Genomic DNA, 13930 nt, shown 5'->3' on the forward strand with positions numbered 1-13930 from the left:
ATGTATGGCTGCCTACACCTAGGTGGGTGTATAAAGTCTCTCCCTAATCTGTGCTCTCAAACACTACCAGTCTGATTTATTGGGATGTAGTAAATACTGTAGAAATTAATATTAGACATAACTAAACACATAAATGATACCTATACACTGTACTTATTGTAAATTTGTACAAATTATGTAATGGCAGATGGGCTTTAAACAAATAAGAAATCCTATCAACTAGTCTAATGTTGTGTTATTAAGTTCTTGAATCAAATAGTAGAATACATTACCATCTGCCGCACAACGCAATGGCACAAAAAATAAAAAAATAAAATGATACCGTATATACTCGAGTAAAAGCCGAGATACTTATTTTTTACCTTGGATAAAAGGAAAAATTGATTGACTCGAGTAAAAGCCGAGGGTGGGAAATGCTGCAGCTATTGGCGCTTCCTTGTAAAATGCCTTCTTATGTGATAGTGCAATGTTATAGGGTGAAGATGGGATTTCTCTAGAGTTCTAGATTGTAATGATGAGGGAGGGGAGTATGATTATAATAGACTATATATACATATATTCCATGATGATCTCTGATAATTGGGGTGTTAAGGACAATGATAAGTTTACTTTCATGTGGTCATTGTGGTGTCTTGAGATAATGATTTAGGGCAGTTATTCACATTCACTGCATTAAAACGAATAAAAACAGTGAATGTGGGTGAGCTTTTGTAATGCATGAAAAAGTTTCCGCAGCCTGTTTGCACTATGTGATACTTGCCAAGCACAGTGATCCTCTCTAGCTCTGTGATCCCCACTCTCTCCAGCATAGCAGCTTCAATAGGTCTTCTATCAGGTTTGGAGTCACTGGCCTCCTAACTTCCTTGTGCTGGAGATCGCTGTACACAGGAAAAGGGAGCAGTCACAGCACGCTAATAAAGAGTCAGATAGACAGGTAGAGGTCATGCTGTCAACCCTCATACTAACAGTCATCATCCCGAAAAACAGGGAAAGGTAACCCCCAATATACATTGTTAGCCTTGGCCTTAACACATCAGAGGTGTGTTATGATGTGGAGCCGTGCCCCATCCAGTAACGTTAGGGATTCCCTTTGCAGGCAGAGGGACACCAGTCTCGTTGGTGGTGCCTGCATCTCAATCGGGCTGATACCTGACTGGAGTATAAGTGACTTTTTCAGCACATTTTGAGTGGTGAAAAAGTCGGCTTATACTCGGGTATATAGAGTAACAGTATGACAGGGTTATTCTTGATTCTAAAAGTACATGAGCTGATTTACTACCAAGTTTGCACCTAACCATACAATTGGAAAATAATCAGGTAGAAGATATCAGATAGATTAATAAGATAGAAAGGGGTCAGAATTTCCTTACCAATTCGGTGGTTTGTACACATGATGTCACTTTGACCAATGTTTAGCTATATGTCTAATCCTTATTCATTCAGAAACTTAAAAAACTGTTACTTGCATTGAGTTTCCTGCTTACTTCCCTTTGCATTAGCCTTAGCATTATCATTATCTTTTAGATCTGTTCATTTTGTAAGAATAAAGCCAAGATTGTGCACTGAACTGCACATTCACAGTTTGATGCACATTGAAGAAATGATTGCAAACTACCTGTCCTTTCTGCAATAATGAACCTTGCTGCCCATATTTTTTTTCTTTTAGTTCCACTTTAAGTACACAGTAATATCTCCTTTTAGTTTTCAGCGTCATCAAAACTATAAAAAAAATGTATTTCAAATTCGTTGTCAATGGAGACCTGGCAGACCAATACAAAACTCCAACTACAGTTAAGCGTTTGTTACCTCCCATTTGCTAGTTTTACCTGGGCTGCTAACACTTTTTAAGTAAGCCAAAACTATACTGGTTTGTACCATGCTTTTAGTATAATACAGTGTTCACATGTAAAAAATACAAGAATGTTTCTATCAAGGAACTACCGCTTCATTGTCCAAATCAGAGTGTAGCTCAAGGATTAAGCTGTACTGTAAAAATCCAGTGGAGGTCAGATACCTGGGTTATGCTGTTTGATTAGATGGCAACCCAGGTATGAGTAAATTAATTTGTAGGCAGCTCAGTCTTTTTTTTAAATTTCAAATGTATAGCATCTATTGGTTTGCCTGAATTCCAGATTTAAAAGTAACTATGGATTTAGATGTGCAGTAGCAAGATTCTCCAACAAAACATGTACATCTCTGCTTTTTAATCCTCAAGCACTACCCTGCATCGTTGTTCCTACATAGTTATAGTCTTCTATTTAGTTTGGAGCATGGAGACCGGATAAAACTTATAAATTTTAAAAAAAAGTTTACACATTTGCTCGAAGTTATGTTTGGAAGAGGTATGTAGAGGTAATTGAAGGGCATGTTGTACATTTAACGTCCTTGATTAATGATTTCATAGGCCAGTCCTAGAGACTGCTCTGTAAATATTACACTGTTTCAAAGAATCTCATCGTACTCTTTGTGATGTTTGTGGTTGAACTCAGAACCATTGACCTGGAAACTAAAACAGTCTGTTTTACATGTATACTGTATAAAAGAAATAAAGCAGATCAACTAAATGTGCATTATTTAATACCTGAGATCAAAAATTTCTTACAATTCCAAAATATACTTTAATAATAATTTCTAGCAGATTTAGGGGAACATTGCAAGTGTATACAAATTACTGTATGTAAAAGAAAACTTGTTTTATCTCTGCTTTTATCTGGAATTTTTTTAGTTTGTGATTGGATCCTATAATAAGATCAGGGGGGTTAAAAAGACCCTATTGCACATTGTTACAAATTAAATACAATTTTACAGTGCAAACCCACACATTTTAAGCTTTTTCCTGTATCACAGCTAAAAATTCTTTTCCTTCTACTTAAAAGCAATATTCTTTTTTGTTCAATCCAGATAATCGCCTGTTATTGGTGCTTTGGTTAAATAATTTGCCCCTCACTCTCTTTTAAAGACAAATTTTAGGACAGAAGTTTTCCTGTAATACAGTTCAGAATAATTTTGTATTGTGCAATTCTATAAACTGTGATGGTAATGTGGTAGATTTATCATTTCTGACATCTGTAATTTCTGTAATTGCCAGTTTCATAGTTGCAACACAATCTAATGGCATTTTTGAGACACCAGTTTGTAGATCAGGAGGTTGAACTAAAATTTTGCACTTTTGCTATATATTCTTCAGTGCATGTCATTTTTAGCCTCAGATGGTGGGGAACAATCAGTTATGCTTGTCTCTAGTGGCATATTCTTAAAATCCTAAAATGTCGCCTTTCGGTATTTATACAATCTATTTTAGATGTAGCAACCACTATTCCATTTTTATTTCCATTCGGCTTTGGATAATAATCAACATACTTTATATGCGGCTTGTATTTTTTAAGTTCACAATAAATTGTGTTGACATTAGATTATTTAGTCAACTTCAACTAACCAGAAAAAATTTGTCTCTTATTCACTAGGTGTGCGGGTTTTAGAAAATACAGAGCAGACAAAGAGAAAACCAGTTTCCCAGGAGGGGTGGGCAAGAGTCCCCGTGAGAATGAACGCCCCCAAGCAAGTGGTATTTCCAGTGTTCTGGCAGAGTCCTCCTTGGCTGCAGTGGTGGCTCTGGGCACATCTGAGCCAGGTCTAGTTAATCCGGCATTTGATGAACATGATGATGGTAAGTTGTTTTATTTAGGATTTATGGCATTTTCTTTAACTTTCTACCAATATTATGTGCCAATTTATATCTACTGTAACCTGGTTCCTGTTCTCTCAGATCAACCTCACAGGACAAGTCTTGTAGCAGAGACAAGCACCATAGAGATACATCGTGATGACCCTGAGGAGGAGCTTGGTATGCGTATTGTGGGGGGCAGAAACACTCCTTTGGGCAATATTGTAGTGCAGGATGTGCTAAAAGACTCCTTGATTGCTACTGATGGCAAAATTATGCCGGGAGACCATATCCTTGAGGTAAGTGAGCTGAACAAATACAAAGAGTATTTTAAACAATGTGGTAAGATGCATCCTGAAGTGTATGTAAACCCTAACATTTTACTTCCCTTAGCTGCTTCCTTTTGTTCTGTTAATGAGAGAATTCAAAAAGTTTTGGTATATATGTTAATACAGTATTTGCAAAAAACAAAGTTGATTCAGAAATCCAGTGAGCCCTTCGCTTTATGCAGTGTGCTGACAATGCAGAACTGAACTCTTGCACAATTTGAGCCCTGTCCATTTCATAGTGAACTAAAGAATACTGCGCTAAGTAATGGATTTTAGTAAGGGAGGGGGTTCTGTAGTCTAAATCATAATTGAGCATCTGTATCACCTGTGTTATTTCTGCTCCTCCACAGGTACGGTATAGCAGGTAAATGTTGTCACCCCCACAGGAGGTGCATTTAGAAACTAAACTCCAGAAAAGAAAACAAAATAAGTTGCCATATCTATTATGGCAGGGAGTATTAAATTGCCTTAAAGGGTTAAGATTTTTTTTTTACTTCTTGGATCAACTTGGATTGTGCTGCATAAGTTAACATTATTATGGCTGCCTTAATGTGAGCCAGGTCTGACACACTAGAAGTAACAAAGCTTTTTAGCATAAAACTATAGATTCACTATTTCTTCTAATCCCCCACAAAATATATATCAGTTTTCCTGAGGTTTTAGAACTATATTAGAAATGTGTTTTTACAGCACAACGCCATTGTTACCCCGCCCAAATCTGGATTAAAATTTCCCATTTAAAAATGTACAAACTGAAAAATTGCAAAATCATGCACACTGAGTTTCAATGGTTACATACTTGTGAAAGACTAATTCCAGTCCCAGGCCAGTCTGTCTAGTAGATGTAATGGTCAATTAAAAAATACCAGTCAAGAGCCTTCCTGATTACATTAAACCTCATTTCTCAATCGCTACATAGATATATATTTCACCTACTGCAATACATTTAAAGGCTATATAAAGTCAAACATTCTGTGTCCTTTCCTGCAAAATGTACTAATTAATTTACTAAGCGACACTATGAGAAATAAGAGGAGATTGCTCCAAAAATGAGGGAATTGTTTATTCATTGATTTTACCTCCTGCCTTCCTTTTTGCAACAGTGCAAACATTTTGGATTTTCTGTCACTTTTTTTTCCCCAATAGGGACAATGGCAGCACTAAAAATTTGATGGGTTTGTTTTCCTATGTTCAAAAAAAAATAAAAATATATTAATAATTTTGGCCTTGCTAATCATACTTATTTTTGTTAAAATAGTTATACTTGTTTTAAAAGGTTGTTAAAATCATGATTAGGACCTTCCTGTGGGCAACTAATACTCATTTATGTATTTATAGCAATAGCATTTTGGGCAATGTAGTAATAATTATATTATTGAGATTCAGATCCGCAAAAAAATATACTTGTATATATCCCAAGTAATGTAAAACAATATAAACCAATTGGAACTATGTACAAATACCTTTATCATTTTTCATCACAATATTAATGAGCTAGTGCCTTGGGCATGAAGATGAATTGATGTTTGTGAATGAGAAGACCACTGTTTGTAATAGAACCAATGTCATTTTAAATGTCACATGTTCATTAAACACTGTCGTAGAAAGCATGTGTTTTAATTGTGACAAAGAATAAGTCATTGAAATACCCTCACTAACAGGAGGTAATAAGAAATAAAGGTGACCATAAAAGAACATGTGAAAGGTTATAAGACATCTGCCTGTGTTTATATGGTTTGTAATCCTCTGGAACTAGTTGATGTTGTTTTTTTTTCTTTCAGAATAATTTTCACCATATTTAATAATGTCTTTTTGCAATAGCAATGAAATTAAGCAGGTAAAAGTGAACCTCTACATGGTCCATACAGTTAGGTCCATTAATATTTGGACAGAGACAACTTTTTTCTAATTTTGGTTCTGTACATTACCACAATTAATTTTAAATGAAACAACTCAGATGCAGTTGAACTGCAGACTTGAGGCATTTCATAATACAGATGGACAACGACCCACAACATACAGCCAAAGCAACCCAGGAGTTTATTAAAGAAAAGAAGTGGAATATTCTTGAAAGGCCAAGTCAGTCACCTGATCTGAACCCAATTGAGCATGTATTTCACTTGTTGAAGACTAAACTTTGGACAGAAAGGCCCACAATCAAAAAGCAACCAAAACTTTTCCCCATCTGGGGATGTCCATGAGTTCAAGACTACAGGCTGTCATTGCCAGCAAAGGGTTTTCAACCAAGTATTAGAAATGAACATTTTATTTTCAGCTTTTTAATTTGTCCAGTTACTTTTGAGCCCCTGAAATGAAGTGATTGTGTGAAAAAAAGGCTTTAGTTCCTCCCATTTTTATGCATTCTTTTTGTTCAACCCACTGAATTAAAGCTGAAAGTTCAGCTGCATCTGAGTGGTTTTATTTAAAATAATTGTGGTAATGTACAGTATCAAAATTAGAAAAAAGTTGTCTCTGTCCAAATATTTATGGACCTAACTGTATATTGCAAGCAAAAGTCAATTAGGTACCTTATCTTGCTTTTGCTGGGACAACTCAAAATTCAATTTAAAAACATGTATATGCATTTTTCAAGTTTTATTTTGTGTTCGTAGCCAGATGTTTATTTTTATTGTGATATTTCTAAAATGTTTTCCCATATTTGTTACCTGGATTTCAGGTTAATGGAATGAACATTAGCAGCATATCCCACAGTCAAGCTATTGCCTTGCTTCGCCAGCCTTCTTCTGTCCTGTATCTCACAGTGTTGCAAGAGAAAGGCTTCTCTCAAAGGTCTCAGTGCACAGAAAGCACCAACACATCCAATCTTGGCAAGGAGGTCATTCAAGTTGCATTGATGAAACGGGATCGATCTGAACCTCTAGGAATTAAACTGGTCAGAAAGACCGAAGAACCTGGCGTTTTTGTTCTCGATTTGTTGGATGGAGGACTGGCATCAAAGGATGGGAGGCTGAAATGTAATGATAAGGTGCTGTCTATAAATGGCATTGATCTCAGACAGGGAACCCCTGAGACAGCAGCACAGATTATTCAGGTAAGTTCTAAAAAAAAACAAAAAAACTTGGTTTCTGTTTTTCATGACTGCAAATTTTAGGAGACAACTTTTTGAATGATACTTCTGTTTTGCAAATATAAAAGTACTGGAAATTTAGAGTTTCATTATTCACTCCCTAGTGGAAAGTTGGATATTACTAAATGCAGTGCACATATTGACATTGATTTGAGTGGGTTACTTCAAATATGCCAAAAGACTTAAGTCATCTTGCCTACAGGTATACAGCAGCAGATTTATCAGATTTGACCTAAGCAAAACAATTTGTTTCTCACTACCCATGTTTGGCACACTACTGGTTTGCAACTGGAAGATAGAATGCTTATTAATTAGGCCTGATGCAAAACAGTTCTTGTTTTTCCAAACAGCAGCCTCCACTGGTGTTAAAGAACACACTGATCACAGCAAAGAGTACGTAAATGCAACTCTAAATAATGATTCATAGTTAAAGAGCACTTATTCCATAGGACCGTGATTTAGAGAATTTGTTGTAACCTCATTGGATTATATAAAGGATTGGGAACGACAACTTTAATCATTTGTATTTATTTTAGTTTTTTTTAAATAAAAGTATAAAATTAACATTAACAAAACAGGTTTTCATTTGTAAATTATGATTATTCCTGTTATACAGATGAGCGAGGCACGAGTAAACTTTGTGGTCCTCAGACAAAGCACACCACAGCCCATCGATATAAATGAAGAGGGTACTTCATCAGGAAGCAGCAGTAGCAGCAGCAGCAATGGAGGAAGCCCTGTCCATGCACGCAGGAGGCAAAGTCAGCAGTCAAGCCGAAGAAGATCCACAAACCAGAAGGTAAATAAATCAAACCAAAAATGAGCTTCCCGAGCTTACTGTCATGATGAAAGTGAAGGGTGTGTTAGAATTTCTCCTGCAGCTTGCAGAGGTCACCAGGAACCAGTTAAGATGGGGGTTATTTTTATTAAAGTATATTTTTATTGAGGTTAACAGTATAAAAATAAATTACAGACATTTCTTTTGAATTTTACAACTAGCAAAGATGGGGGTTATTTTTAATCTTTCATTGGAGAGCATGGCCTGTTCATAAAGAAGCTGACTTCTGTCAGAAACTATTTTCTAACCAGATCAACATTCAAATTGAATGTGAAACATTGTGTGGATGCCAATACTTAGTGTTGTTATTCCTTAGATATTCAGTGCAGAACATACACAGATAATGTTCTATATATGACCAATTCATTTCTAAACCCAGGTGACACTGGGTGCCTTTTTGTAAGTATCTTGTAAAAGCACCCAACACGTCATTCATTCTACATTCATCTGACAATAGAACAATGAATGTATTGTACATCTTCTCTGAAAGAGTGCCAGTACGTAATCTGTACTGTGGCCACAATTAGAGTAACTATCAAAGAGCACCCATGTATTATATAAGTGGAAAAGGCACCAGAATGATTTTTGTTTTGTGTAAATAAAAATATTATTAGTGAGTGAAATACTAAGGATGGCTAAGAAGGCTTAAAAAAAGATTTTCCAAAAAGGAAGAGGATACACTTCAGTGCTCAACCTAGAAATTATTTTAAGCCGGGTGGGAAGAAATTGTAGGTGGGTGGCAGCCCCTGTATTTTGACCAAACTCTTAAGTAACCACCCAAAAACAGCCAGGTGGGTGCTGAAAAGTGCCGGGTGGTGCACCCAGCTAAAAGGGCCTGGGGAGAACCCTGCACTTTCATCAGTGAAGCTGGGTGATCCAACAAACTTGGAATGGATCTGGTCCAGGATTCCAAATAATTACAAATGGCAATAAATCCATTACATGTTTGCTTGATCATCCCCTTCACTGATGAACGTGTATCCTCTGCTGGCTTGGAGAGCTTTAATAAATCTGGCTCAATGTGTCAGTTTTGTGGCCTTTACCCATGTTGGTCCAAACAGTTGATAGGTATAGGTGTATTTTCAGGGAGTAGGTTAAATAGACAAATGACTGCCAGTAGCTTCAGAGAATGTAGGATCTGCTGAGAATGGCTTTTACCACTACTGCTTATCATTTATCCACTATCATTTGTTTCATTGATAAGGATGAGTTTGCAGTAGATCTTTAATTGGCAATCTATGCAGCCACTCGTTCAAATGGATGGTTAGCAGGCAGTGACAAAGTCTTTAGGAAATGAAACCTTTTTATTTAGTGCAAAATGATGATAAAATAAAAAAATTTGGTTTGTGCTAAATTTTGGAGATTAAAACTTTCAATTTTGTTTAACCAATTTTGTCTGATAACCTTAGGCTCTAAATAACTTTTAACACTAAATGTTCTGTTCTGACATTCATTTTATAAAATGCGGGTTCTTTATTAAAAATTGACTAGCTGAGACTTATTTTGTTGTCTGCCATGTACAAAAATAAAGGATCAACTGTCATTACTTTCTGGATTGGAGAAGACTGTGACCTTGAAGAAAGAGCCAAGAGAATCTTTGGGAATTACCATTGGAGGAGGTCGTGACCATAAAAATAGACTCCCCATCTATGTCTCCAGTGTTCAACCAGTTGGCTGTCTGTTCAGGGATGGCAGAATAAGAAAAGGTAAAAAAAAAAAAGTTCTCACTTGGTGTTATGTATTAGTGAAAATAACTTTTAAGTACCAGGGTTCCACACAAGATTGCATAGACATGTTTTGCACCTTATTGAACAGTATAAATAGAACTATGACCTTTAAAAACAAAAAAGGGGTGCAGCACATAATTCTAGATGCATTTACACATTTTTTTTTCTTGGCCCCCTTACAATTTTTTTTTTAATACCACTAAGTCCACTTAATGCAGCTTTCTTGTGTTGATGTGGCCATAATGCTGCACTGCTCCTAAATTCTGAGCAGATTTGTCGGTGTCATGTGGGATGCGCCTGCGCGATTTTTTTTATTGAAAATGGGGATTATTTATCACTGACCGCTTTACACAAGTGCAAGTAATATTCATGTCTTTATGTTAGATCTTAGCATACGTAAGCATGTGAAATATCCTGATGGTTGAATATACGTTCTCTGTACAGGTGATGTGCTTCTTAGTATAAATGGGAATGACCTGACTTGTCTAAGCTATATGGATGCAGTTTCTGCTTTGAAGTCAAATGCTGCTTCACACACTGTAGTCCTAAAGGTCTTGGAGCTTGTACCTACAGAGCGACAAGGAGAGTCTGCAGAGGGAGTTGCTGAAGGCCTAAGAGACCCTGGGGGAATCTGGTCTCCACTATGGGTGCACTGGCTTGGCCTTCCCAGGTATGTTATTCATGCCTTTTTTGGCAGCAGAATTATATATTTGTACTTAATACAATGGTAATTGTTAGAAGAACAGATAAATATATTATTATTTTGGGGATGTTTACAGCTGACTTCACCCTACTATATACTTAGTGTAAAAATACAGAACGGAGCTGTGGAGTTTTGCACTGAATCTCTAGAGAATAAATAAAACGTACTGGGGTACATTAAAAGCTGCCATTGCTATTTGGGAAGCAGAGCAGCAGTTCTGACTTCAGATGCTTTCTAGATCAGGAGGAACAACTAGCTAGAGCTAGGCACCTTTTCAGAAAGTCAGCAATTACAACCAGCACTCTTCTCCCTGTACTATAATGTGCTGGTTTAAATTAACATATACTAATAAACCTGTATGGTCCACAAACCATTTTAAAACCACCAAGTGTGCATATTCGAAAATCTGTCAGGACAAAACAGCTCTACCAGAATATGTCAATCATCTGTTGCAGAAAGGAGTAACTCTTGCAAATTGGGATGATGTTGACAGGTAAAAAAATTTTTGCAGAAGCTTATACATTTAATGTAAATTGCTGAGAGTACCAAATGTAGGTATTTTAAATTGGGCATAGAAAGGAGAGAGAGGAAATGAGTTGAGAAGGAGAATCATGCATTCTTCCTAAAGCTTAATGTGTTCAGGGACCGTCCATACTGCTGTCTTAAGTTTATAATATGTAGGATGATGACATTTTTGAAGACTGTATGTGTGTAATCTGTATTTTAATGTGTAACTGGAACAATTTACTGTAAATCTAATAAATCCACAAATGTCTTTCTGACAGTTCCCTGCACTGGTGTCGACACATTTCTTTAAGGAAGAGTACCTTTGAAAGCTGGGGGTTCAGCATTGTTGGTGGTTACGAAGAAAACAAAGGAAATCAGCCATTCTTCATTAAAACCATAGTACCAGCTACTGCAGCATTTTTTGATGGACGTTTAAAGTAGGTGGAATTTTTCCTGCAAATTAGGTTACTATAATAAATATGTGATGAATAAATGTATGGTTAAGGTTACATTTAGAAGCAGTTTCACCCATCTCATTTGCACCTGCATCTCAGTCAATAGAAAGCAATACTTTGGTAGGGGCAGCAGCCTTAGAAATGTTTTTTTTAAAACCCACAAAAGCAATATGCTCTGGAATTGCATAAATAATGGCTACTTTAATTCTAATCCATATCACAGCCTTTTCGTCTTCTTATATCCCCATGGCCAGAACAAAAAAAAAAAAAAAAGACTCCTCCTATCTTTTACCTCTATGCAAGTCCGTGTCCAGCGTGCTCTGTGACTCCTTTGCCATCCATACCTACTCTAGTAAGAAAAAGCATGAACAGGCCACAGTAATCATAATTATTAGCCACACTGTCCAGAGAGGGTTTTCTGGTCCGTGTGCATAAATGTGTGTACCCAATAATGGATAATTTACCATCTACATGTACCCAAGCCATATAGATGTATATTTTTTCTTTCAAGGTTTCAACAAATAAGGCTCGCTAAAAATAATTACAAATTAAAATTTTATAATACAGATCAGGCCAGAAAAGCAAAGTTTCTGAAGGGAAGGGTTACCATTGCTACCATATCTGCTTTTGTAAGGAAATGCATAGAACAGAGAGCCATTTTAGTAGGAAAAAGTTGAATTGGTATGCATTTTGTTAAAAGTATATATATTGTAATTTTGTTTTGTTTGTCCACTAGGTGTGGAGATGAGATTGTTGAAGTCAATGGTGTATCCGCCGTGGGAATGAGTAATGCAGAGCTAATCCCAATGTTAAAAGAGCAGAAAAACAGGGTCACACTCACTGTGGTCTCCTGGCCTGGAAGTCTAGTATAAGTCTAGATCTGTGTAAAACTCTAAATTCTCCTGTACTAGACCTTCTAGAAACCTCAGTGTGCCCATGGTTCCCTATGAAGTTACAAAGTAGATCAATCTACTTTAATGGACAGAATTTAGAATATTTAGTGTAGATATCAGAATCATAGTTTCCCACTAGGTGTAAAAGTGAATAATGTAACTGTTCTTGAAAAATGACAAATAATATATTATAGGGAACTTTATGCACCTTAGATTTAAGGGTTATTACTATCATTCAGACTATCGACTGAACTTGCACTCTCCACCTTCAGTGATCTCCCTAATGATTATGTGTCATTGGTAAATGAAGTTTGCTGTTACACAGCATTATTTTACAATATGTAATGTTGCCTTAATTTTTTTAAATTGCCTGTTTACTATACATGTTATCTTTAATTTATATAAGGGATACTAGCTAGTACTATGAAAGGGGTTTGAGTGAATGACTAGTAATTTATGCTGTCTGCTGCAGCCTGTCATTGAAGAGTTCTTAAATCGTGAACCAGGCCGATGTAGGAGACAGAGGTCTCTGGCTTGGGTCTGGTATAGTCAACTTTCCATCTGATTTCATTTTACCAACCTATTGTAATTTTGGATGAAGCTATTTTATAAGTAGTAAATCTACCCTGTACTTTGTATGTATCTAAATGTGTGTGATACTAAATCTATTGACACCAGCATGTGAATTAGGGACCTTCTGTGAGGGCTATTTTCTAATAGCACTCAGTCTCAGGTGCAGAATATGAATGTGTCTGCAACCTAAGAGCCTTTTCTGAACATACAGTGAGAAGTGTGAATCTGATGGAGGTAAAAATTCGCTATGAATGTTAAAAAGTAGTAAAAAAAAAAATTGCCAGCAATTTTACTGTGCATGTAGTAGCTACAGAGTGGTCCTGATTCACAAGAGAACCATCTCAGGAACAATAAATTGAAACAGATTTTTGTAAATTGTGAAATAAAGTTTAAATTACAAAAAAAAAAAAATTGAGTGCTATAAATTACTATATTTAAAAACTTATTTGAATGGTATATATGGTATGATCTTAAATTTGGATAATGCTTACTATCCAATTTCCCCTAAAACTTGAATAAGGAATTTATCAGACATTTATCACATGGAAAACAAATTGGTGCTGCACCACAGGTTTATCCTTTGGAAACTCAGAACCCACTCATCCTGGAAGCAGAATTGTGGTACCACTGCAACTCTAACAGACTCCTACCCCAAGTTTTTTATTAAAAAAAAGCCAATATTTTACTATACAAAACAGATGTGTAATTAAAGTGCTGCCATCTCTGACTTTTTTAATTGTAAATTCTTCAACATGTCTTTTGCTTCTGTCATATGGATGCTGGGTTTGTTTTTGTGTTGGCTCTCCTCACTATGTGACATGTGTCAGTTCATCATTACGGCCTTCTCATCTCACTTTGATGTAGGAATAGTTTTGGTCTAAGCATAGTACACTAGCATATTCTACTGTCTATAGGCACATACAATCAACATGGATAGACATCTCGGACCACTGTATAAACAGAAAAGAAGTCCAGTGGCACATATATAAAACACCAAGGAGAATTATTGGGAAGAACAGATAACTGCAATATTTGAAAGATCCCCTTGATTTACAAAAAGTTCTTAAGAACTGGAGAAAATAGACAAGAGCTTTAGTTCTCCAGCATCACACACAGCACTTACTTACTCGTTCCAGATACTTACTAATTTTCT

General features: G+C 36.2%; 1 protein-coding gene across 5 annotated transcripts in view; it reads left to right on the top strand.

Annotated features, from left to right (window-relative positions):
• The window catches only part of LOC140343317 (ligand of Numb protein X 2-like), a 34882-nt gene extending 21472 nt beyond the window's left edge, over positions 1-13410 (top strand). For all 5 annotated transcript variants that reach the window (XM_072429946.1, XM_072429947.1, XM_072429948.1 and 2 more), the window contains 8 exons: positions 3465-3667; positions 3767-3963; positions 6671-7045; positions 7698-7880; positions 9451-9625; positions 10091-10316; positions 11135-11293; positions 12048-13410. In XM_072429946.1, the coding sequence (XP_072286047.1) occupies positions 3465-3667; positions 3767-3963; positions 6671-7045; positions 7698-7880; positions 9451-9625; positions 10091-10316; positions 11135-11293; positions 12048-12183 (1654 nt within the window). In that variant the 3' untranslated portion in view covers positions 12184-13410. The remainder of the gene's footprint in view (positions 1-3464; positions 3668-3766; positions 3964-6670; positions 7046-7697; positions 7881-9450; positions 9626-10090; positions 10317-11134; positions 11294-12047) is intronic.
• The last annotated feature ends 520 nt before the right edge of the window (positions 13411-13930 follow it).

This window comes from Pyxicephalus adspersus, chromosome Z (genome assembly GCF_032062135.1).
Source record: "Pyxicephalus adspersus chromosome Z, UCB_Pads_2.0, whole genome shotgun sequence".
Classification (NCBI taxonomy): domain Eukaryota; kingdom Metazoa; phylum Chordata; class Amphibia; order Anura; family Pyxicephalidae; genus Pyxicephalus; species Pyxicephalus adspersus.